Genomic DNA, 25,496 nt, shown 5'->3' with positions numbered 1-25,496 from the left:
TGGAGCATGGTCTGACTTCTGTTTCAGCAGGATTGCACGGGTGCTACATTGAGAATAGATGGCAGGGGGGAGGGGGGAGCATAAATAGAAACTGGGTGACCAGTTAGGAGGCCATAATGGGATATTGGGATGGAGACGGCTGAGAGTGTGTTGAGACTGTTGCATGGCCAGGGAATGCCTGGAAGTCTAGAAGGAGATTCTAGACTTTATTTTGATGACAAAAGTCACCATGGTAGCATTTGAGTTGGGGACAAATGTAACTATAGATTCACCCATGCATGATTGCTCAGAGGCTCCTTTGCCTCATCCTATAGAAGGGTTTGTTTATAGTAAAAGCACAGTGGTTACCAAGAAGGAAGAGGTGGAGCAGAGGTGAGTCAACATGCCTGGGTTTGCTGAGGATGCTGCAGCCAGGTGTCACTTGGGATCCCCGAGAAATCTTCAGGCTCTGACTCAGGCCAGCATCTCCATTCCCCTCTTGTCTTAGGACCTCCCATTACCCCTTCTTTCCTCCTATCAAGGAAGATGTCTCAAAGGATCCCACAAGGTGGAAAGCAGAAGCAGTCTGAAAAGTGTGGCAGGGATGTGCCTGCGAATATCTACTAGTCTGAGACTTGTCACCTCTCCAGGAGGGAGAAGGAAAGAGAATGAGGCATGTTTGAGGTAGGGTTGTTGAAGGCCAGTGTGGAAATCAATGTGAAAATATCTACCTCAGAGCCTGGCATAGAGCAGGTCCTCGATCCAGTGATGTTTACTGTGCTTTGAGTGACTAATATGCCATCCTTGTCTCAAGGAGTTTTGGTGAACACAAGTTTTCAAATAGCCTGTGTGCAACAAACACGTGTGTGTGTGTGTGTGTGTGTGTGTGTGTGTGTGTGTGTGTGTGTATTCTAAACTCAGGCTGTCTGGGTTGAGACCCTGGCTCCAGCACTTAACTGCATGATGTTATGCAAATCACTGACCCCTGTGTGCCTCGCTTCCCTCTTTGTAAATGAGGTGATAATAATAGCACCTGCCCCAGAGAATTGGTATAAGGGTTGCATTCATGATACATATTAACATTTGTAAAGTGTTTAGAACAGCACCTGGAATACAGGTATGCTACATAAGTGCTTGATACATAAAACGTGTAAATCTTGAAATCTCAAATGAGGTCTCCTCGTCTTGTGGTGTTCTTTCTCAATTCTTGCAACCACCTGCACTGGGTGTGAATGGAGCTGAAAGACTCACCTTTATGTGATTGAAGGAGACAGGGTTCCCAGGTGAGCCTTGCTGGGGGGATTTTTGTGGTTACCTGAGCTCAGCCCAGAGCCAGGCTGACTGGCCTGCACGTGGCTTCTGAGCTCCACCCCACACTATGGAGGCCCAGTTTCTGGGGACTGGAACTGGGAATAAGCTTTAAAAACATTCTCTGGAGATTTTAATATCTAACTAGCCATGGTACTTACTGATAGTATTGATTTGTCTTTTTTGCCTGTGTTAATTTTCACTTTTGTCTGTGGAGAGTGAGCAAGTATGTGTGTGAGGTTATCCTTTGTCATCCACCCGCTCTGACAGAGTTATGGTAACAACTGGTTTGGATGTGGGCTTTTGTACCAAAACTCATTCCATTGTCAGGTTGGTGAATAAAGCTCATTATTTGTTTCTGCGCTGCTGTTAAGACACAGAGAGCTTTCTTGTTCCCTCATTCTCTCTCTCTCTCTCTCTCTCTCTCTCTCTCTCCAATGTAGGCATGAACACTTTATGACCATTTCCTACATCCCCTTCTGAGTCAGATAGAAATATTTGATGGCCAGCAGTGCTGATAATAACTGATCCAGAGGTTAGAGCAGGGAGTAGAAAGACAAGGCCTTGGCTTGGTTTGAGGAGAGCAGGAGAGCTTCTGAGAAGTGGAGAAAGAAAAGCTCTTCCTCAGATCAACCCCCTCCCCCCCCCCCCCCCCCCCCCCCCCCCCCCGCCCGGCCTCCTGGCTCTGCTAAGGGGACAGTCAAGTTGAATAATTTAGAATTACATCTTTAGTGGGCTGTTAATCTCCACCCCCACCCCCCTCAGAACAGAATAGCTCAAAACAGAGCTATCTTTCTGACCCTCCCCGATTGTTTTGTTATGGCTAATGGACTGATTTCCAGTTATATAACCTCTTCTCAGTTAGATGAAATCTCATTATTCCACAGTGTGGTGCACTTCAGGTCTGGGTTCACATTGAGCCACCTGAGAGGAGCTGGGAACGTGCTGTTTCTCATCATTTCCACCCAGCAAGAGAATTGGAGAGAAAGAGCTACACCCAAGCCAATTATGGCAGGGTCCTTGGGGGCTGTTATGTAATCTTCCAGAGACAGTGGAATGGAGTGGGCCTTGAGTTCCAGTGGGCACACTGGCTGAAGTCTTTTCTGTACTCCAGGTCTTGGGTAAGTAAGTTCTCTTTCAAACTCAGAGGATTTTGATGAATTTGTATGTGACTGGGTGAGGCAGGAGTCTTTTAATTTGACTTTAGATTTTCTTGCCTACAAATAAACAAAATGAGAAAATGAACAAAAATAAAGAGGTCTTTCTTCCAGGCCTGGTAATTGCTGTGTTTTAGGTCCTAAGTGAGCCCTGATCCAGGCAAATCGGGTCAGCAACACAATAATCTTTGAATCCAAATATGAAAACTCTGACTCCCAGGACAGGTACACAGTTCCACTGGGACACAGAAGCTTTGGTGAGATGTCTAGGCCTGGTGTCCTCTGAAACAATTAGGGTGGCAGTATAGCATGGTGGGGGACAGTATGGAGGGCTTTGGGGTCAGCAGAACTTGTTTGACTCTGCTCTGCCACTTACCAGTCATGTGATCTTGGACAAGTCACTTTATCAGGAAAACAGAAGCCACTCTTAGTTTTTAAACAGAGGGTATTTAATTTTACAGGCAATTGAAGAGCTAAAGTGACAAATGGCATGTGGGAGCTGGGACCCAGGGAGGGGGGACATGTTATCAGAGTTCAGAAGCCAGGGCTTTCCCTGGGAGCTGGGACCATGGAGGGAGGAATGTCAGTGGGGAGCTACAGTCATGGGGAGACAAAGAATGGCTGGAGATGCCATTCACAGAAGAGACAGAAGAGGAGAAATACCTGGGGTTTTCCTTTCTTCTCACCCTACAATGCTGTACCAGTGCCCCCATTGGCTGAGACTGCTAGAAGGCAAAGGAGCCTGGGAAATGGGTCTTCTGTGATACAAAACAAAGCAGGGAAAGGGAAGGGAATGGATCAAAGAACTAATAGGTACATGGCTTGCATAGCCAGTAATGTCTTTAAATAAATTGTATCTAATGATTAATCACTAACTACTGCTATTGCTGAGGCTCAGGCATGGAGGAGCCAATGGACACTCTCAGTTGTCTGGGAGAAGAAGGGAATGCAGTGTTTGCCCACATAGGTACCTCCTGTGCCTATAGCACCTCCACCCTCTGTCCATTTAGCAGAAGGAAGAGCCCTAAGTGACTGGGGGTGGACTCAGCTTCCAGTTGAATGTATCTCAGACTGTGTTCTCTACAGGAAGCCTTGCTCCAAATGTACTCTCTTAGTCTGGTTTCCTCCAAAACCAACCTTGGGACAGGGACCTGGGTGCAAGTAGTTTATTTCAAAGGTGATCTCAGAAAACAGGAGTGAGGGCATGGAGAAGGGACACAAGGAAGGGAGAAAAGCCAATAAAGGGTGAATTAATGAGCAGATTACTATGGGTCATTGGGTTTGGTCCTACTGGAGACTTTCTGACAAATTATGTGGAATACATTTAAGCATCATCATCCTACCAATGAACAGGGAGACTGGGGCTTTACTTCTGTCCCCCACTGGCAGAGGGTTTCCATCTGGAGAGTAACTTTTCCTTGTCTTCTAGGCCATCTGTGGTGGAGCAAGCTCCCTCAATGCTGGAGAAAGTCCTTTGGCAGAGAAGAAGCTTACAGCATGCTGGGACCTGCCTGCTGCACCTGTGGGGGGATTTAGGTAGGCCAAGGGAAGCATGGCATGAGCACCATTTGTCATAGTCACTGAACCAAAGGAAGTAAAAAAAAATCCCTAAAGTGTGGTATTAGGTAGTAAGAGGGGTCATCCTCACCTTTGCCTCTTGGCTCTGGGACCTGGCTTATCTGACTTTAGGGGAAATAATACCATATATTGGCCACTTCATCCTATAGGATAGCATCCCAACCGTACAGGGTGCAGGGCCCAGCAAGCATAATGGAAAAGAGACTGTCCAATTAAATCTTCAGTCATAGATGAATGCAGCCACTGCAAAACCTTGGTTAGGTAGGAAGTGTAGGGTTAGGGGGTATGGAAAGAAATACCCTGACCTCTTTCCTCCATTCTTCCCTTTCCAATCTCCTACTAGTGCCTTTCATTGGCTGAGCTCAACTGGAAGCAGAAGGAAACGTTGCCTGGATAATGCAGTCCACAGGGGTCTGTCTTCTGAAGGACAGCATGGGGCAAAGAGAGCCAGAGGATGGGGCAGAGAGGTGGCAATGAGAACACAGTCTGACTGATTGCTTCCAGAATGCCTCCCCCCTTTCCATCCAATCTCACAGTCGTCATCTTTGTTACAGCATCATCATTCTACCCGTGGACTATTGGGACAACCTCCTAACACATCTCCCTATCTCCAATCCACCAATACTAATGCCTGTGACACAGACTGAGTCCTACCACTTCCCTTTCAGAGAACTCTGGTGTTTCTCATTCTCTACTCCTTACTGAAGATGGCCAGATGAAAGGCAATTTAGGGGATAAAAAGACAATTCTGAGACTTCACATCTTATTTCTAAAAAGGAGAATCAGTATTAAGAAGCTGGAAATGGGTAATTTCACCATAAAAAAGTTGTGGTTAAAAAGAGTGTAAATTTGACGCTTTAATGTCTTAGCTCATAGCCAAGTCTTCTCAGTTAAAATTTTCCTTCCAGACTTGTTTTCCAGGACTTGTGTTCTGCATTCTCCCATGTGCCTTGGGTACCAGCCCTGACATCACTGGACTGCACCATCCATGCTGAGAATTCTATACCTTTGCTCTTGCTGTTCTTCAAGCCCAGAAAGCCCCTCCCCAGCTGGCCTCCTTGGTGGATGGTTTGATCAACAGTTCATGGTCAGTTGAGTCAGTACACCAGGCTTCTAGGGCCTCATACTCAGAGTGTGGTACTTAGACCAGCAGCATAGCAGTACCTGGGAGATTGTTAGATATGTAACTCTCAGGGTCACCATATCTAGAATAGAATCAGAACCTGCATCTGCACCAGATCTCCAGGTGATTCCCAGGTAGTTCACAGTCTGAGAAGCAGCAAATGTTACATGAGCAACCTAAGTAGGGCTTGTAGCTTGAGCAAGGCAGCTTGGTTCCTTATCTGGTCTTCTTAGAATAAAGGTTAGGGGACTCAGTTTTTAGTTAGTTGTAAACCACTTGTATTATTAGCTCTGAAGTTATAAGGGGGATAACAAAATGGTTAAGAGAATGAGCTTTTGCATGATACAGCCATGGGTTCAAACCTCAGTTGTCTCACTTACTAGCTTGGAACTTAATAAAGGCAGTTAATGTCTCTCTGCCTCCACTTCCCAAAGTGTAACATATTAATGACATCAGAGCATAGGAGCAAGGATTAAATGAAATCAGCTGTGTCCATTGTTTTATAAATGTTAACTGTATTTGTTATTGCAAACCCGTGAAGCAAAGTTACTAGGCAAGAGGCCCTTGTGTGGGAAGATCTTGGCCATTTAACTAGTGGTGGGAGGGGTAGGCCTTTGGTGATATAATAGGAACCTAGGGGCCTCAGAGTGACAAATCAGAGAAAACAAAGGTGCATCCAAGATAAGTTTAGTCTACCTGGCTGAACAGATGATCCCCCAGCAGAACAATGTCTGTAGGCACTATTGGGAAGGTGAGATGTATCCTGGTGGGCTCCTTGGAGGTAGGGTTATGGGGATTGGTGACCCCTCCTTTTAAGATATAAACTCAGCTGTATCTGATTAGACTGGACTAAAAAGGAGATATGCCACCATCCTCCTGCACAGCTCATGTGAAATAACCCTTATCATCTAATATCTTACTAGCACTCCATTACTTAAAAAACACTAATTTCCATCATCTCTTTTAATTTGTTATGAGACAGGGTTAGCATGCTGTTCAAGTCTCCCATGACTGCCCACTTCTGCTGATTCACACAGGAAAAATAATCTAGTCCAGGGTAAAAAACAAACCTTGAGCTTGTCTCCCAGACTTTGACATTTTGAGTAAGAAATAGAAGGGATTGAGGGCTCATGAGGTGTCTTCCTCCCTCCTCCCTGTTGGAGGTTGTGACTTTGGAAAAGAGAGGAAGCCATGGGACAGGAGCAGCTGGCTTTGGAGAGGTTTTTCAGGGTATAGAATTGATGGATTTAACATCAGAGTGATGAGTTACTGGCATGGGTATAGTGAAATCTCAGGAAGTGTGGGGTTTGGGCCTGGATGTTTGCAAAACCATCTTGAAGACTTTAAAGGGGCATTTGAGACTGTGGAGAAAAATGCCCAGAGAAAAATGGAAAGCCCAATATGATCAATGGCACATGGAAGCAGTTGACTAATTTTCAAATGAAAACAAGAAGCAAGAGGCTAGGAACATTGTTATAGACTCTAGAACCAATTGCACAGGGTGTGGGCCACAAACTGAACTTGAATGTTAATGTAAGAAGGGAAATATGTACGTAGATTTATTTTCTTCATCTGGTAGGTTTATGTCAAACTGAGGACTGTCACTATTGCTGAGAGGATTCAGCCCGGTGGGTATGCTATATGTCCTGTTCCTGTCCAGGCAGCACTGCACAGTGGGTAAATCTTGGCCTCAGGAGTTCAAATCCTGGCTCTATCCCTTACTGTCTATGTGACTTTGGACCACTTCTCTAAGTTTTTGTTGTTTTTTTTTTTTTTTTTTTTAGTGATAGTTTTCTCATCTGTGAAGCAGGAGAAGTCTATCTCATAAGATTATTCAGAAAATTCAGTTAAATAGTATAAGGAAAGAATACAGTTCAACACAGTGAATGGTCTATTATTATCAGTGGAACCTTTTCTATTCTGGTGACCTGAACTGGCTCTTCCAAGTATTCACTCTAGCACCCACCCTGGCCTGACCTAGCTTTCCAGAGGCAAAAGGAATTCCAAGGTTACTTGAAAGCCACAGAAAATACCACATGGGTACAGAAGAAGCTGCCCAGACAGGAGATGGAAGGAGATGACAGAGAGGCGGGAGGAAAATAAGGGGCAAATGACATCTTGAAAGCTCAAGGAGTATGAGTGATTACTCATTGATTGATGAGTGATCACTAATGTTACAGTCTAGAGAAAGGGGACACGTGCTGTCCAGGGGAGAGCACGAGGGGACCTCTGAACCTGGGGGAAGGGCGTGGTATGATAGGAGGTGGGAGACCTGGGTGCTAGTCCCACCTGTTGTGACATCTTGGGAAATCCATTGGCCTCTCTGTCTTGTCCTTCCTGTTATGGTTAATGATTTATTCTTTTCTATGTATTTTAGTTTTAAAGGAGTCTATGATTAAAGAATTGAGTTTAGGGGCAGCTGGGTAGCTCAGTCGGTTGACTTCAGCTTAGGTCATGATCTCAATGTTTGTGGGTTTGGGTCCTGAGTTGGGCTCCGTGCTGAATGCTTGTTCAGAGCCTGGAGGCTGCTTCGAATTCTGTGTCTCCTTCTCTCTCTGCCCCTCGCTTGCTAGCGCTCTCTCTCACTCTGTCTCTCAAAAATATATAAATGTAAAAAAAAATTTTTTTTAAATGATTTACTTTAAATTGGAAATTCAGTCGTTTTTTTTTTTTTAAAGGAGATAGAAATTTATTGAATACACCACAGGGAATCAGCAGGTAGGACATCGAGGGAGGGACTATATGCCAAGAGGCAGTGATTGGCCTAGTTAAAGGGGGAAGGTGAGGAGGTATGGGAACATATGAAATTTCCCAGAAATTCAGTCTTAATTCAACACGTGTTTAATGAGCACCTAGAAAGCTCAATGTTCTTACTGTGTTCAAAGCACCCTGGGGATCACATCCCTGGTTTGGAATTCTGGATTTGTCATCCATTATAGTTTGTCTTGGATGAATCATTCATCTTTCTCCATCTTTCATTTCCCCATGTATTTAATGGTAATTGAGCACTGACTGACCCATCAAGGTACGAGGATGAGGAATAGGACTTAGAGAAGTTGTGTAATTTGTTCAAGATCTCATGTCTGTGAGCCGTAGAGCTGGGAGGTGAGCGTAAGTCTGCTTTTCCCCCCACATACTTCCTCTCCATGCCTGTTTGCCACCTTCTCTATCAACAGAAGAAGCATAGCCAGGCTATTTGTCTCTATCATAGAGCAAGTTATTCATCTGTCTTTACGGCTAGGTGTAAGATTCTTAAAAACGGGATGATTCTGAATTACCTTTTTGTGTTCCTAAAGTCTAATAGAATGAGACTATAGATCTTCCTTCCTTTCTTCCTTCCTTCCTTCCTCACTTCCTTTCTTACTGGTAACAACATAGGTTTCTACTAAACACATTATTCTGAGACATGTTTTGTTCCACTTAATCTGTGCTCATTTGTTGAATGAATGGCTAATACTTGCCATTCAGCTTGTGTTTTGTAAAAGTAAGAGGTTAGGTCAGGCCCTATGCCTCTCACCAGAGCAATGTCCTCTTGGCCCTTATACTGGTAAGAGAAGGTCCCAAGAGAAGCAGGTGGGGAGGAGGCAGGAATGCTCAAGTGAGCTATGTAGGAACACTGGGCTTTGGAGCATAAGGGCCCTTAACAGTCATGTGGAAGAGCAGCTCTCCACAGACAGGGGTATCTTCAAGTTGGAGTTAGGTTACAAGAATTTTTTTCAAATAATAACTGATAGAAGTTGTAGAATTTTTTTGTTCAAAGTTATCCCTGGAGCAACATCATTTTTCAGGTAACCCAGGTCATCCATGGGCCGAGTTACATATCCCATACATCTGAAAACATGAGCTCAACCCATTTCCCACTTCTTCCATTACCTTTGTATTAGTTAGGATGCAGATTTTGCTATTCTAACAAAGACCCAAAGCTGGAGCTGGCACAAATCTTCAGAAATTTTGAGAGCTGGCTGTTAAATACAGTCCTCATTAAAACTTAAATTATATAAACTTGAAAGGGGATAAAGTATATTAAAAACAAAAGTAATGAATACTCAAAAACACTTCCTAAGAATTTTACCACATTTTACTATTTTCTGTGCTCTCATGGTGATTTACATCTATTGCACGTGCATGGCGGTGTTGCTTTACGGTGGTACGATTCTGCAACCCCACGGTTCTGACCATCTAGGCTCCGTTGATTTTACTGTTCTGGCATTTCAATACTTGCATTCCACCCTGGGTCCAAGGAAGCTTGCCAAAGCTTTAACATCCTGCCTGTACCCCAGGCAGAGGAAAGAGGAGAAATAGGAGGAGAGGTTCATTTCTTCTCTCTTTAGTGCATGGTCTTGAATTTGAATATATCACTTCTGCTGACTTCCTACTGGCCACACCTAGCTGTAAAGGAGCCTGGCAATAAGGCTTTCATCTGGGATGCCCATGTGCCTGGCTAGAACTCTGTCCCTTTCAAAGGAAAATATGGATACTGGGGAATGGCTGGCACTTTCTATTATAACATTGCAATGGTTCTTCTCAGCTAGCTCTAGGCCACTAAGTGCTGTCTCCCACCCTCACCTCGCCTTTTCTGAAAGCCTATTACAGGGTTTTAGGAAATGCTTGTGCCACTGTTTGTAGCTGGTATAGACATGGCATCTTCTAGCCAATCTTACATCTTCAGCCTCCAGACAGTGAGAAGAGACTAAGACACATGAGCCAGGACTGTCTCTTCTAGAGAGAGAGCACCAGCAGATGAACACTGGCATGGAAGCCACCCCACCACCCATTCAGGGCTGAGCTAGGCTCCAGGTGGGGAAGGGATAATGATACCATGAAAAATAAGATAGCGGGCACCTGGGTGGCTCAGTCAGTTGAGCATCTGACTTCAGCTCAGGTCATGATCTCATGGGTTTGTGGGTTTGAGCTCTGTGTTGGGCTCTGTGCTGACAGCTCAGAGCCTGGAACCTGCTTTGGATTCTGTGTCTCCAGTCTCACTGTCCCTCCCCCACTCATGTTCTCTCTCTCTCTCTCTCTCTCTCTCTCTCTCTCTCTCTCTCTCTCTCTCTCTCTCTCTCAAAAAAATTAGGTAGTACCTGCCTCAAGGAGCTTCTAGTCCAGATGAAGCACTTATTCCTGGAAGATCACTAAATAGTACAGATAATAACCAGTAAGGACTGGGTAGCTTCTTTTTAATTTTAAATTCTGGGCAGAGAATTCGTCCTCATGAACAACCAATTCATTGTTGGATTAAACTCTTGTTTTTAGCTTTTACAGTTATAATCAAATAAAACTTACAACAAAGTTACGTTGACATTAGTTAAAGATCTATCTAATTGTTGTGCTGCCTGGTAATTAGGCAGAAATGGTAAGCAATTCACATAAATGACTGTAATTAGTATTATTTTTACATAGCCAAGCAAAGTTTCTAATTTTCCCTGTTATCCTGTGTAGTTTATTCGTTGTCACTCTCAGCTCCAGCCATAGCTAATACTTATGTAGGTTCCCTGGCTCTCTCTAGCCTCTGGCCTGTGCTTGGATGGCCTCTCCTGTATTTCCCTACTAAGCCCCCTTAATACTGGGAAGTGGCATGGCAGAGTGGTCAAGTGCTTGGGGTTGGAGTCAAAATGCCTTCACAACTTACCTCATGACTTAAGCTGGGTGAACTTGGTGAATTGTTTTATCTTTCACTTCCTCAGAATTGCCCGTACACAATTCCTGAGAATGTGTCTAGGTCCTGTTGGTTGTTATGAGCTCATTTATTCATTCATCTTTTCAATAAAGAATTTTAGCATCTACTATTAACCAGGTGCTGCTCTAGGTGCTGAGAATTAGTAGTCAACCAAACAAAGTCCTATGGTTTACATTTTAGAGGAGGGAGACAGACAGATAATAACTAGTGAAGTTTATCAGGTGGTGATTAGTCTGATGAAGAAAACAAAGCCTACTAAGGTATTAGTGTGAGGGAGGTTGCTATTTTAGCAGAGGAAGTGTATCAGTTGACTACACTAGGTGAAACCGCAGTAACAAACAACCCCAATATCTCAGGGCTTTTTTGTTTTGTTTTGTTTTTGCTACATGTCCACTGTGGGACAATAAGGGATTCTTCTCCACATGCTTATCACTATGGGACCTGGGCTGCTGAGTCTGTATGTTCTGGACTGTCCATGGTCATTATAGCAGGCTGAAGGGAGAATGTGAGGAATATGATCACTTATGTCTGGAAGTGAAATTGACTTGACTTCAAGGACTTGGCAGAGAATGTGGGACCCCTGGAAGGAGAGGAACCAGAAATATTGATATGTGGAGTCATCTCCATTTACTCCAGATATGTTGTCTGTCTTTTGCTGCCATGCTGGGTGCTCTTGAGCCTGAACTCAATGGACTGTATCATTAAGGCTCCCTTGCCGTCTAACTCCTGGTCGTATTTGACCAAAAGTATGCAGCTGCAGAGGACCCGAGGATGGGTAAAGGGTAGGTACTTGTTCTTTCTGCTCCCTGTTTGGCCCTAGTTCCCACAACACCTTCACCAAGCACTGCCATGCCCATGGCTGCAGCTCTCAGATGGGCTCTGGTAACACCATTTCCTTGCCTTGTCCTTCAGGACTAGGGATAAAGTGGTGTCAGCCTCCTAGCATTGCCAATCCTTAGGACCTCAAAATATCTTCTTGATTTCTTCTGTGAACAGTACCTTCAGTAAAAAAGCTCTCCAAAGATCATACCTGAGATGACATTTGGAGTGAAGGAGAAAGTCAAGCAGGTATCTGGGGAAGATGGTTGAGTAGATAGGACAGACCTGGAGGAGGAGGTAAGGGTGTGGTGCTGAGCACATTCAAGGACCAGAAACCAGGCAGTGTGGCTGGAGCCAGTGAAAGTGGTGGGATGAGTGGAGGTAAGGAAGCAGCAGAAGTGGAGAAGAGAGTTAGGGACCTCTCCGATTATATCGGGTTCTTCTGGGGGATGAGAGGGATTTGGGATTTCACTCTGAGTGACATAGGAAACCACTGGGGGTTTTTAAGCAGGTGAGTGACACGATCTGACTTACAATTTCAAAGGGTCACTCTGATTTTTAGGGACAAAATGGAGGTGAGGAGATCTTTTAGGAGGCTAATGCAGCAGTCTCAGAGAGAGAGATATGGTGGCTTGGACCAAGGTGAGAACAGTGGAGGTGGTGACAAGGGGCCAAATTGGGGTAACATGTTTAAGGAGAGATAGCACAAGATGTGCTGACCAATTGGATGCTGGCATGAGAGAAGTAGAGAACTCTTCTGAGAGGAAACACTGAAGGGGATGCAGTTTTGTGGGAGGTGAGGGTAGAAATTGAGTGTCCATTTCCATTCATGTTAAGTTAAAGATACCCATTGGACCTTGCAGAGGAGCTGTTCAGTTAGTGGTTAGAGGGGAGATGTCAGAGCTAGAAATAAAAATGTGGTGGTTTCTAGTGGCAGATGGGACTTAAAGCCAAGATATGACTGAACTCTCCTAGGGAGTGAGAGCAATAGAGAAGAGGTCCAAGAATCAAGTGCTGGGCATTCTAGAATTTAAAAATTCAGAAGATAAGGAGCTCCAGCAAAGGGGATTAGGAAGGAGTGGCTGAAGGGAAATTAAGTGAGGAAAGTATTTCAAGGAGGTGGTGTATTAACTGCATCAAATGCTGCTGACAGACTGAGTCAGATGAACACACTCTTTCAGGTCTTAGGTCAACTGCCCCCTCCTCTAAGAAGTCTGTTCTACCCCTTGAGTGGATTCAATAGCTTTCCAAGGCTGTGCTCCCACACACCCACTGCTTCCTTTCTGTGTTGTAATTACCTTTTGTCATGTCCATATTCCTCACTGTACCCAGAGTTCCTTGAGGTAGGGATAGTGTCTTACTCATTAGCAACACTGAACTTGATGCCATGCACTTAGTAATGTTAATATTAGTTCACAAAACACATGAATCAATCAAGGTGCTCTACACACCAATTCCACCATTGCAACCAACATATATTCACTGTCCAGGGCTCCAAATTTTATTCCCAAGAGTTGGAAGTTCCGTATTTTTTTCACCTCGAAGGGGCCTGAATATTTGTGGACTCTTTTAAAACATTCCCATTATAGTATTTGATGCCCTGGCAATGTTCCTCCTTGTTTTCATGCTGGGAGGTTCTGGGACTATTTTCACTGGTTGAGCAATTTAGGTACCACAGGATGGTGCTGTAGAAATATGGAGATATAGATTTATGGATTGTCTGCCCTGGTGGCGACTCACTGAATTCTGAGGGAGAGACAATGGGTGGGGAGGGAGTGGGGAAAGGAAGAGAGAGAGGGGGAGGGAGGCAGGGATGGAGAAGAATAGGGAAGAAGAGAAGCAAAATGGGAGGGAGGGAAGGATAGAGAAAGAGAGAGACCCAGGGCAAGGGTAGTGGCATGGTAAGTATAGAAGAGATGGCCTTGGGGAAATGAGCTTTTTCTCCTTTGGCATCTTGGAAAAGGTCTAGTCTAAACTTTTCTTTTGATAAAAGGGAAACTGAGGTCAAGAAGTGAATGACTTATCCAAGACTTTAGAGTTGACAGTAAGAGCTGGCCTAGACCATATTCCTTATGTCTCTCAATTTGGTGCATGTTCTGTAACATGCTGGTGACTTTGGATGTGGGAAGAGTTGTCTCCTGCCCCAGGCAAATATCTTCTACTTATTCAATGATACCTGAAACTGCTTTAAGAGACAACCTTCTTGTTCCACAAATGAGAGAAGGAAGGTTAACATTGCAAATGATAGGGAGTGAACAGTGATAGGGATGCATCTCTGCTGAGGATAAATGATGGTAGTTTCTTAGGGGAAAGCCAGGGGGTTGTAGATACCCTAGTGTCTGGCTGGAAAGAGGGCAATAAAGGATAAAAATAAAGACTATAAATGTGCAATTTAAGCTGAAATTGGGTGAGTGAGGGAGAGGGAAGCAAATGTTGCTATCTAACCCTGAGCATGAACAGAACCATCTTATGATGAAGTGACTTGACTGAGCACACTTAAGATAGAAGAAAGACAGAGACTCCGTTCTCATCTGCCTAGTGAGAAAGTGAGGTCTGAATCTTGATTCAACTCCTACTAAGACAAATGGTCTCCCAAGTTAGGTTCAGGTTAGTGGAACTTAAATAAGATGAACTAGGATCTGAGTTGGGACATTTTCCCCCTGGTCACTGCTTCAGTGTTCTCCCGAGCAGCGTCCATCCTGCCTGCCCTCTTAGCTACTGGGCGGTGTGTGTGTGTGTGTGTGTGTGTGTGTGTGTGTGTGTGTGTGTGTTTGTGGGGGAGGGGGGTTCCAGGCCTTATTCAGATCTGCAGAGCTGGGTGATCCTGGGGTTCAGCAGTGGGCTTGGTCCTTAGGCCCATGAGCTGAGTGTTCCAGGGTTTGCACGAGTCTGGGGGCTTTGCCAGACTCTGTCTCACCTACCTCTTTCTCACAGTGCTAATTTCTAAGCCCAATCATTTCTACAAAGAGCCTGGCAGCCTCACCTCCCTTCTCAGTGAAGGTTTAATAGCAGAGTGCTGAAACAGGTCTCATTGCTAAGCCTTCATTATTTCTACAATGTATACTACAGGACTCTTACTAACATACCATGAAGCATTGTCCTAATTAAAACTAAATGACTCATGTCAAATTAAATGAGCAGAGTACATTGGGTTAGCCAAGGCTCTGGCTTGCAATTGCATGTTTGTTTACTTGTTAATTGGCCAAGTTCAATCATCTACAGCAGCCTTTTCTTCTCATCAATATAAATTACTGATGCTTCAGATTTGATCTGCTGGGGAGCCCTGGCCTGGGAGATAGGATACCTGACAATCGGTTCCACTGTGTTATCTTGTAAAGCTGTTAAACCATCTTGTGCTTAGTTTCTCCTGGCGCAAAGGAAGCATGATCTTCACCACCTATCTGCTTTTTATGGATGCTGTAAAACCACTGTAAATTGGAGACATCCAAAGAGTTCCTATGTGTGCTCCTCTCTGGAAGAGCTTTGGTCCAAAGTTAAGGAGCTTCTAAGTTCAGGGGTCTAGCAGGGCTTTGAAGGCTAATATATTAGTGGAAATTCTATCAGAGAAACAGAACTGATAGAATATGATACTGTTGTATATATAGTATATGTATATAGTAGTGTATATATGTGTATATACGTGTGTGTGTGTGTGTGTGTGTGTGTGTGTGTGTGTGTGAAGAAATTTAGTGCAAAGAACTGGCTTATACAATTTTAAGGGCTGGTTAGGCCAATCTGAAATCCATAGGGCAGGCCATGAGGAAGGGCAGACTGAAAACTCTCCGTAGGAGCTAAAGTTGTAGTCCACAGGCAGGATTTTTTCTTCCTTAGGGAAACCTCTGTTCTACTTGAAAGGTCTTTCAGCTGATTGGTTCAGACCCACTTAGATCATTGAGGATATTCTCCTTCAAGTCAACTGGTTGTAGATGTTAATCACACCTACAAAATACCTTCACAGAAACACCTAGATTAGTGTTTGCTTGAATACCTAGCTACTATAGCCTGGTGAAGTTGACACATAAAACTGACCATTGCAGCTAGAATCTAGAAGTGGACATCCATTTTAGCAATATTCCTTTTGCTTGGCTCAGTTGGATAGCAAATACTATCATGTCCATGGGTTCAGTTCAATTTTTAGAGAGATTCTCTTCCAAATATTTCATTCATTCACACTTCCATCAGACGTTATTTGGAGCCTTTGCACTAAGGTAGGAGCTAGACACACATGTATACATGAGTGGTGGTTAGTCTGTGCCACAGTGGAGTTTATTGTGGGTGAAATGAGCATATACACAGAGGACAACATGGTGAATATGACAAGAGACATATGCATGTGGCTTTAAGAAGCTCACCCAGGGAAATCATAGGGGCTTCCAGGAGGAGGTAATGCCATGAATGTGGAAGATGGCGAAGGGAGAAGAAGGAGGGACATATGTGTAGAGGAGCCATCCCAAGCAGAGAGGACACAAAGCTAAGCAAAGCACAAAGGTGAGGGGCGCCATAGATTTGTTAGGGACTATAAGCAGGTCTGTGGTTCAGGGATGAGGATAATGAAGTGGTGGAAATTAGTGAGGCTGGGAAGATGGCAAGAGCTGCATTCTGAACACCCTCATAGAGGAGTTTAGACTTATATGACAGGGACAACATTATCCCCTCTGCATTTTAAAGGGCCCCCTGGAGTCTGTGGGAAGGATGGGATTAGTGTGGACAAAACTAGGGAGAGGAAAGCCCATTAGAGGCTAGCAATACTGATGGTCAGGATCAGGGAAATTCTTTAAGATTTGGAAAGAAGGCATCCAGAAATACTTGGGAGGTGAACTCCATAGAACTAGGTGTTGGTTGGTCCTGTGGGTGTGTAAGGAGAAGTGAGAAGTAGAAGACAGAGCTACTGTTTCACGTGGAGAACACAGGGGGAGCGAAGATTTATGGGGGAAGATGATGAGCTCAGTTGGGGCTATGTTGAGTTTGAGGTGTCAGGGTGACACACAGCTGCCAGTTATTAGCTTGATCTGTGGCTGTGGGGTTCAAGGAAGTGTTCTGGGCTTGGTATTTGGGATATGAGGTGTTTGGGAGCCATTGGAAATAGGTACTAGTACAAAGCGTGCAGTAGATAAGATTATCCAGAAACAGATCCATGAGACAGACATTGTCTCCAACTTACAGACAGAAAACTGGGTTAAGACTCCTATTTTGTAAAAAAAAAAAAAAAAAAAAAAAAAAGGCAAATACCAGTGGGAAGTACATTTGCCACATCATTTTCCCTTACTTGTGAATGAATCCTATTAGGTTAGGATTTTCTACAGAGATGCAGCCCTCTCTCATATGGGAAGGGACTAAGACTCAGGGGGCTAAGATTCAGGGGATTAGGACACAGCTCCTGGGTGTCAGAGTGGAGCTAGAACACATGCCCTTTAAATTCTAGCCAGGTCTTTCCTTGTCTGTGTGAGGCATAGAGGGACAATTTTGACTGGGTGGATGAGGGAGGACACCTGTGGTGCTGGGTACGCAGGGCTAGGAGGGTTGTGGCAGACTATTGGGCAGGAACTCTTGGGCAAGGAGGGGAGAGGTCCCTGGGAAAGGGGCCTGGGCTGTTTCTACTACACAGCACACAGGGCATGCCCCAGGGCTTTCTCTTTCACACCAAGGCTTGTTATGGTCCAAGTGAATACCCTACCCTCCTATCACCAGTAGTGTTCAGAAAATAATCTAACCTGTCATTAATCAGTTAGTATAATTTATAATCAGCATGAAAAAGAGGGAAAGAAATGGTGAGTAAGAGAGAGAGTCACCCAGGAGCCAGACGGTGCAGCCTCTTCATGGTTCTCCCTGAGGCTGCATTAGCATCCAGGTTTACCTGAAACTGTGGGCTGCGGCCAATGTTTTGGTAGCTAAGGAGCCCCACATGTGTAAACTGGCCCTGACCTGACCACAATGGTCAGTTTGCCCTGCTCTGCATATACCATTCAGGGAGAGTTGGCTATCATCCAGTGTACTTTGCACAAAGGCAGAAAGATGTGTATGGGATCCTGGAACGTTAGTTGCTATAGCAACATCTGCCTTTATTATCACCTAAACCCATTCACTGTATAAATATAGTAACTATTTGACTTCCCCACCCCCAGTCCACTTGGTATGATTTAAAAAAAATTGCAACAACCAAAAAAATAAAAACAACCCACCGACAAACTGCAGTATCATGGGTGTATGGGTAGAGGGGGAGATGGCTACTTTTTACAACCAATACAGGAAGGGTACATTCCTATAAGTAATGGGACAAAGTTGCATGGAAAGTTGAAAGAACAGGAACGAAGTAGGAGAGGTGTAGAAGAAGGAAATATTACAGTGGAAAGAAGTCTAATTTGTAATCAGACCTGAGCTCAAATCTTGGCATCACTGCTTATACCTGAGTAATATTGGGACACTCAATCCCCTGAGCCTGTTTCCTTATCTGCAAAATGGGAGAACCATATCCCACAGCCTACTTCAGCAACATGGTCTCCTTCTATGAGGCCTGAAGACCCCATCTCTAATGTTGGGCCAGAGATGGAGATATGCTCTTCACCAGCAGTTACCAGCTCACTTCTCTGCAGTGAATGATGAAAAGGGACAGGCCCAGCCGGGATTGGTGAGAGTGACCATCATGCTAGTCTGGATAAGAAGCCAGGCCAGCCAGATGGGGCAGGGCAGAGCAAGGCAGGGCAATATAGGGAGTGGGAAAGGGATGTCTCCTGCCAATGGATGTTCCACAGATTGTTTTTCCTTCTGAAGACTGAGTTTGTATATGTGGAGCTATTAAACAGGATTGGGAGGGGCTGGGGAAGGAAGCTATAGACAGAAATCCAGCATCTAACAGCCATTTTTGGAGAGCCTGCTGTGAACCAGGCACTGTGCTGAGGCCAGAAGGACCACTGCTGGAGAAAGGACAGAAACTCTTCTCTCACATCCAGCCTGAACCCGCACCCCCCATTGCTTGCCAGGCTCCTTGATCCCTGAGATGAAGGATTTTTTTTCTTGAACTCTAAATAAAAAAAGCAAACACTTGATACTTGCCAGGCACTATGTTAAGTGCTTCAAAAATATTAGTTCATTCAATCCTCACAATAATTCCATAATGTAGAAACAAATATTGTCCCACTTTGCAGATGAGCAAATTGAGACAGGGAGAGGAATATGCACGGGAGCAGTGTGATCTCAAAATACTGGCTCCAAGGGTGAGATCCAACCTGAGAACTCCTCCTCCTCCATTGTCTTTGTCTCCTCCTCCTCCTCCTCCTCCTCCTCCTCCTCCTTCTCCTTCTTCTTTTTCTTGCAAATCTTATGAGAGAACACATATAAGCATTTCATCTGAACCTGGTTGCAGTAAGTGCTCAATAAATATTGGCTATTATTGCTATGATTGTTATTTTCTGGTAGAACTGCCATCAGGCCCATGAAGTTCAACCATTTTTTCTATTTTTGGAAATGGCTCTCCTTGCTCCCCACACCAAATCTTGGCTTGAGAGAACCTCTTCCCTTTGTGGCTGGAAGTCTCTAGAAACAAGTCAATCCTATTAGGAAGGAAGGGGGTGGGGTCAAGAAAGAAGCCAGGCAGAAGGACTAGGTCTCTGAAGCTAGAGTCATTGCCTTCGTTATACTCAGACAGACCTGGGTTCAAATCCTACCTCAGGCATTATTAGCTGCATCCTTAGGCAGGGCACTTAAACTTCTGAACATTGCTCATAGTGCTGTTGTGATGGTTAAATGGCCTAAGTCATAGAAGCCTCACAGTGCTAATGCCTGCTACATAGGAAGTGCTTGGTAAATGTAGCCCCTGTGATGATTGGGACAGTGATGTTGATGGCAAGTAGGGTGAGGATGAAGATGATGATTTGAACCCTCTGCTTCTATTTTCTTGCTCTCTCTGTTCTTCATTAGGTTGCTGAAGAGAGGAGTGAAAAGCAGTTAGTGTCTTATGCAGGCTCTAAGAAGTCTTGCAGTAAAAGCATCTGTTCAGTTATGTTGAACCTAGATTTCCCAAAGTTTATTTGAGCACAGAGTTTTTTGGGCAGAGAACCCTGGGCTAGGAGACAGAGGCTCTTGTACCCAGCACACCATTATCATAGTCTACAGTGGAGTTGGGCACTCCCACTGGGTCAGGTGGGTGTTTGGGCAGTGGCTGTGTCTCTTTCCTCCCCTTTCTCCTGCCCTGGAGGAGGTGACCTATGAGGTGGTGGTGGTAGGATTGTGCCCTCTGGAGATTTTAGTAGTAGAATGACCCTGCTTTGCCTAAGACTTTCCAGGTTTTAGCTCTGAAAATCCTGCATTTTTGGAACCCCTTAATCCTGGGCAAATTTTGTTGGTTGGACACCCTTGTTACTCCCTTTCTCTTCCTCCTCCATCATATTCATGAGATAATACAGCTTTACCTGTCTGAGAGTGCAAATGTAATAAGTAGGGATGCAGATGAGAATATAAATATGTGGATAATTCAGAATATGATAACTCTGGATCCAGATGAAAACCTAAATGTTATAACTGGGTATACAAATAAGAATGCAAACTCTGCAATAAGAAAACAGTTTCTATGATCCCCCCAAAGACCTCATTCCCCAGTACTGTGGCCAGGAGCTATTCCTTTTTCTATCTAGCAGTCAAGCCTCCAATCCCTTTCTTGTGCTGAGAGCCAGGCTAGTTTGCTGAGCTCAGCAGGGGAGGAAGGGAGGGATCCTCCTGGGTGTGTTTCAGGAAGGTGCCAGCCTGGGGAGAAAATGCTGAGATGAGTGCAAGCTAGAGGGGCTCAAGACCCTCATACTGGCCAGCTGGACACTGGTTAGTCACAAGGTACTGATGGGGGCATTTTTTGTCATGTCAACAGGCATAAACCAAGGACCTTTGATGCCCCAGCCCATTTCCCTGCCAAGCACTAGCTTTATCCTCCTTACAGGTATCATGGGGACATCTCTTTAAAACTAGAAAGAATAGAGCATCTATTTAAGCCTTTCCCACTCACCTGTGGAGCTGACTTTTCTTCATATCTTCCTTCCCTCAATGTGCTTTGTTAAAATTGTGATGAGATTCCATATGTCTTTACAACTTGTTTTAGATTGTGTTTTGGTTATCTACTGCTGCATAATAAGCCACCCCAAAATTATTATGCTCACAAATTCTATAGATAAGGAATTCTAACAGAGCACAGTGGGGATGGCTTGTCTGTTACAGGATGTCTGGGGGTTGCAGCTGGGAATATTTGAACAACTGGTGATAACTTTAAAGAGCAGAACAGAGAGAGCAGGGTCTCATGTCTCTTCTTACAAGGGCACTAGTCCTGTTCATAAGGAATCTATTCTCGTGACCTATTTACCTCCCAAGGGCCCCACCTCCTAATAGGATCACATTAGGGGTTAGGATTTTAACATATGAATTGGGAGGGGGACATGTTCAGTCTATAACATATGTGGTGGCTTAGGGCTCTAAGAGCAAATATTCCAGAAAACAAGGCTAAAGCTGCATGGATCTTTATAATTCGCCTCCATAATCCTCTAGGCTGATAGAGTCACAAACCCACTTACATTCAAGGAGGGGGGGTATAGACTCCACATTTCAGTGGGAAGTATATCAGTGGATATGTCTGATTATCCAATATTCAGTAGGTCTGTTCACTATGTAGAGAAGTGAAATCTTAAAGATTAAGCCAAAGATATGGTTAATAATGTGGATAATTTGCTTTTTAAATAATGAATTAAAAATATTTTTTTAATTGCTCAACAAAAAGAATGCCATAAATGATGGGTAGTATTTCTCAACCTGTATTTCTTGTATAGAGATCTAGAGCCATCTTACAAAATAAACAAAAATTCTTATTTCCAAGTAAGTTTGGAAAATGTTTCACATTATATATAGCCTTTTGGAGAGTCGCTATGCATACTGACACATCAAAGTCCCTGAGAAATCCTGCAGCAAAGAAATATTTATTTTCTTTTGGAGTTTAGATGTTTCTAAAACCTACTTGAACATGGAAACTTTAAAATTTTCTTTTTAGGTTGCCATACCTGTTGAAATCTTGCCAAACTAATATTCCTTGAGCTCTGTTCAAAAAAGACTGCCTAAGTCTGTCTACGTAATATTTTGGTGTGTGTGTGTGTGTGTGTGTGTGTGTGTGTGTGTGTGTGTGTGTGTAGTGCATCTTCTATATCCATTCATCTATGGATAGACACTGGGTTGCTTCCATATCTTGGCTATTATAAATCATACTGCAATAAACAGAGGCATACATGTAAGCCTTTGAATTTGCATTTTTGTTTTCTTTGGATAGATACCCAGTTGTGGAATTACTGGATCATATGGTATTTCTATTTTTAATTTTTTGAGGACCTTCCATACTGTTTTCTGAAAAGGCGGGCCTACGCTGGCTGACTCCATCTTGTTCTGTGTCCTTCACCTTGACCACGCTTCCTCCCTTGAGTAACCTCCCGCTCACCTGCCTAACAGGACTGGACCCTTCCCCAGCCAATGGGCTGAGGCCACAGCCATTACCTCACCAACTGCCCCTAGGCCCCAATAAAACCTTTGTCCTTTTGAAACTCACTCTCTCTCCCCAGTATCTCACCGCTGCATCGGTGCAGGTAGGGGATTGAGCTCGAGCTAGCTCGAATAGTCTCTTTTGCTTTTAATCTGACTCGGCTCCCTGGTGGTCTTTGGGGATCACGAATTCTGGGCATAACATTTTCCACAGTGTCTGCACCAGCTTGTATTCCCACCAATAGCATATGAGCAGTCTTTTTTCTCCACATCCATGTCAACACTTGTTATTTCCTATGTTTTGAATTTTAGCTATTCTGACAGGTGTGAGGAGGTATCTCATTATAGTTTTGATTTACATTCCCTGTTGAATAGTGATGTTGAACATCTTTTCATGTGTCTGTTGACCTTCTGATGTCTTCTTTAGAGAAGTGTCTGTTCATGTCTTCTGTCCATGTTAAAAATTGGATTGTTTGGTTTTTGGTGTTGAGTTATATAAATTATTTATATATTTTAGGTACTAACCTTTTATTGGTTGCCAGAGAGGAGGTGGGTGGGGGAATGGGTGAAATAAGTGAAAGGGATTAAGAGAGCACTTATCATGATGAGCACTGAGAAATGTATAGAATTGTTGAATCATTTTATTGTACACCTGAAACTAATATAACATTATATGTTAATTATACTTGAGTTAAAAAAATAAATATATTATAATCAATTAAAGATATTATGACCAAAAATGATGTATTCAAACACTTGGGTCTCACGAAGTGAAATCCAAAGTTTGAATAAATTTAAAAACAAAAGAATGAGAGAAAGAAAGAAAGAAAGAAAAGCAGACTAGCTAGACTCTGAATTCGAGAGCAAGCAAGCTTTAGAAGAATAAATCTTAAAATATTTTTCGATAACTTTTTCAATAATTGTAGCATAATTTTCAGTGCTTGATTTGAGTATTTGCACCAGACCAATTAAAGCAAAGTCTTTGGAGGTGAGGACTTAAGAACTGGAATTTTTGAAAATCACCTCAGGGAATTCAGGTTGAGGTCAGGTTGAGAGCCTTGAATTAAACTATTTTCTCAGAAAAAAAAAAGTGTTTATTCTTAGGAGGTTATTCACTGGGAAATTGGAAGAACAAAGAGGCACATTTGCAATTCTTAATGAAGGGGGAATCACAAAAGAGACAGACCAGATGCTGAGTATCTATACTTAATCTGCTTTGCTTCTTGGGTCTTGGATTGCTACTCCCCACACACCCCACCCCTGCCTTTGCCCATCCCTTCCAGATTGCATTGTCATAACCATTATTGACTCTCCTACTAAAGTTTTGCCTCCTTCTCACCCCCCACCCCCACCCCAAATAGGACTTTATTCTAGAATGGATAATTCAAATTGGAGGACACGCACCACTGGGGGTGGAGAGATTAACTTTTACAGATTGGAAGAGAAGTTTCCATAACTTGTGGGGAGATTCAATAGGAAGAAGTTAGAAAAGAGGGCAGATATGAGGATAGAGGAGAAGAGGGAGGAAATGTAGTGTATCCATGAAAGGAATCTTCCTCCCATCCATGGAGGACTTAAGTATTAAAGTGCTTATCCTGTAGACTGGAGAAAATTCATATCACATAGAGCTTTAGGTTCTTTGTTCCTATTGTATAATTATCTCTAACTAATTCAACAGTTTGGAAAATCTGCTATACTCAGAGCTTTATGGTATGATGTTTGAGGAATAAAGTAAAAGGTCAGTAAAGGGGTGAGTGACTCAGTGGATTAAGCATCCAACTCTTGATTTTGGCTCAGGTCATGATCTCACAGTTCACTGGATCAAGCTCATCGATGAGATCTGAGCTGATGGTGTGGAGCCTGCTTAAGATTCTCTCTCTCCCCCTCTCTCTCTGTCCCTCCCCTGCTTGTGCACTCTCTCTCTCTCAAAATAAATGAATGAGCATTAAAAAAAAAAAAAAGGTCAGTAAAGGGAAGTATGGCCAGGTCCAAGTCCAACCTCCATGGTGTCCTTGGAGGTGGTGGCATCTAGCAGTTCTATATGGAGACCATCTGTGAAGTGAATGACAGTCCAAAGTGGAACTGGAAATGGCAAAACAACACCTTAAGTACCCTTAACATAAAACATTCTCCTTCCCTCATATAATAGAGAAAGGTGGCCTTGAAAACAAAAGATAGAAAGGGGGCAGGGAGGAGGTAGACCAACATATGAACTACTGATGGATGTACTTTTATTTATTTATTTATTTATTTATTTATTTATTTATTTATTTATCCACTTCTCCTTTGTTAACCATTTGGCTTGTTTAAAAGTCTTTCTATTATATTGCACTGCATGAACTTTACTACACATAAATCCTAGCCTGCATCTTGGATTATTTCCTTAGGATAAATTCCCAGGAATGGAATTACCAGACCAAAAAATAACAGGTATTTTGGGGACTCTTGATATATATTACTACCCAGCCCCCTTAGAAGATTTGTATCAATTTAAACTATCATTAGCAGTGTACAAGAGTGCTTATTTTCCTAATACCGGGCATTTTAACTTACAAATATTCCTTGGTGCTCTTGTTATTTTTGTTTTGATTGTTTTCTTTCTGGATTACTCTTAAAAAGAAAATTTTCCCCAGCTTTGAGATATAATTGACATATAGCATTGTGTAAGTTTAAGGTACACAACATGTTGATTGGATACACAGGTATTGTGAAATGACTATAGCATTGGTCAACACCTCCACCACCTCACATAATTACCATTTCCTTTTTGTGATGAGAACATTTTAAGATATACCCTCTTAGCAATGTTCAAGTGTATAATACAGTATTGTTAACTATAAACACCATGCTGTATATTAGATCCCCAGAACTTATTCATCATATATATAACTGGAAGTTTGTATACTTTGACAAACATTTCCACATTGCCCCACCCTCTAGCCCCTGGCAGCCACCATTCTACTCTGTTCATCTTTTTTTAGATTCCACATTTAAGTGATATCATACATATCTGTCTTGCTTATTTCACTTAGCATAATGTCATCAGGGTCCATCCATGTTGTTGCAAATGGCAGGATTTCTCTTCTTCTCATAGCTGAATAGTATTCCATTGTATATATATACCACAACTTTATTCATTCATCCATAGGTGCACACTTAAGTTGTTTCCATATCTGGGCTGTTGTCAATAATGTTGCAATGAACATGGAGTTGCAGATTTCTCTTTGAGATTCTGATCTCATTTCCTTTGACTATATACCAAGAAATGGGAATACTGGATCATATGGTAGTTTTATTTTTAATATTTTGGGGAACCTCCATACTCTTTTCCATAGTGGCTGCACCTATTTACATTCCT

At 43.2% G+C, this 25,496-nt stretch overlaps 1 protein-coding gene across 9 annotated transcripts in view; it reads left to right on the top strand.

Moving 5' to 3' along the window:
* CACNA1E (calcium voltage-gated channel subunit alpha1 E) overlaps positions 1–25,496 on the top strand; it is a 654,182-nt gene that overhangs the window by 88,136 nt on the left and 540,550 nt on the right. For all 9 annotated transcript variants that reach the window (XM_045048892.1, XM_045048898.1, XM_045048896.1 and 6 more), the window contains 3 exons: positions 2,175–2,408; positions 3,874–3,980; positions 4,366–5,109. In XM_045048892.1, coding sequence (XP_044904827.1) covers positions 5,011–5,109 — 99 coding nt within the window. In that variant the 5' untranslated portion in view covers positions 2,175–2,408; positions 3,874–3,980; positions 4,366–5,010. The remainder of the gene's footprint in view (positions 1–2,174; positions 2,409–3,873; positions 3,981–4,365; positions 5,110–25,496) is intronic.

Source organism: Felis catus, chromosome F1 (assembly GCF_018350175.1).
Source record: "Felis catus isolate Fca126 chromosome F1, F.catus_Fca126_mat1.0, whole genome shotgun sequence".
Taxonomy (NCBI): Eukaryota; Metazoa; Chordata; class Mammalia; order Carnivora; family Felidae; genus Felis; species Felis catus.
This window is presented reverse-complemented; position numbering and strand designations above follow the sequence as displayed.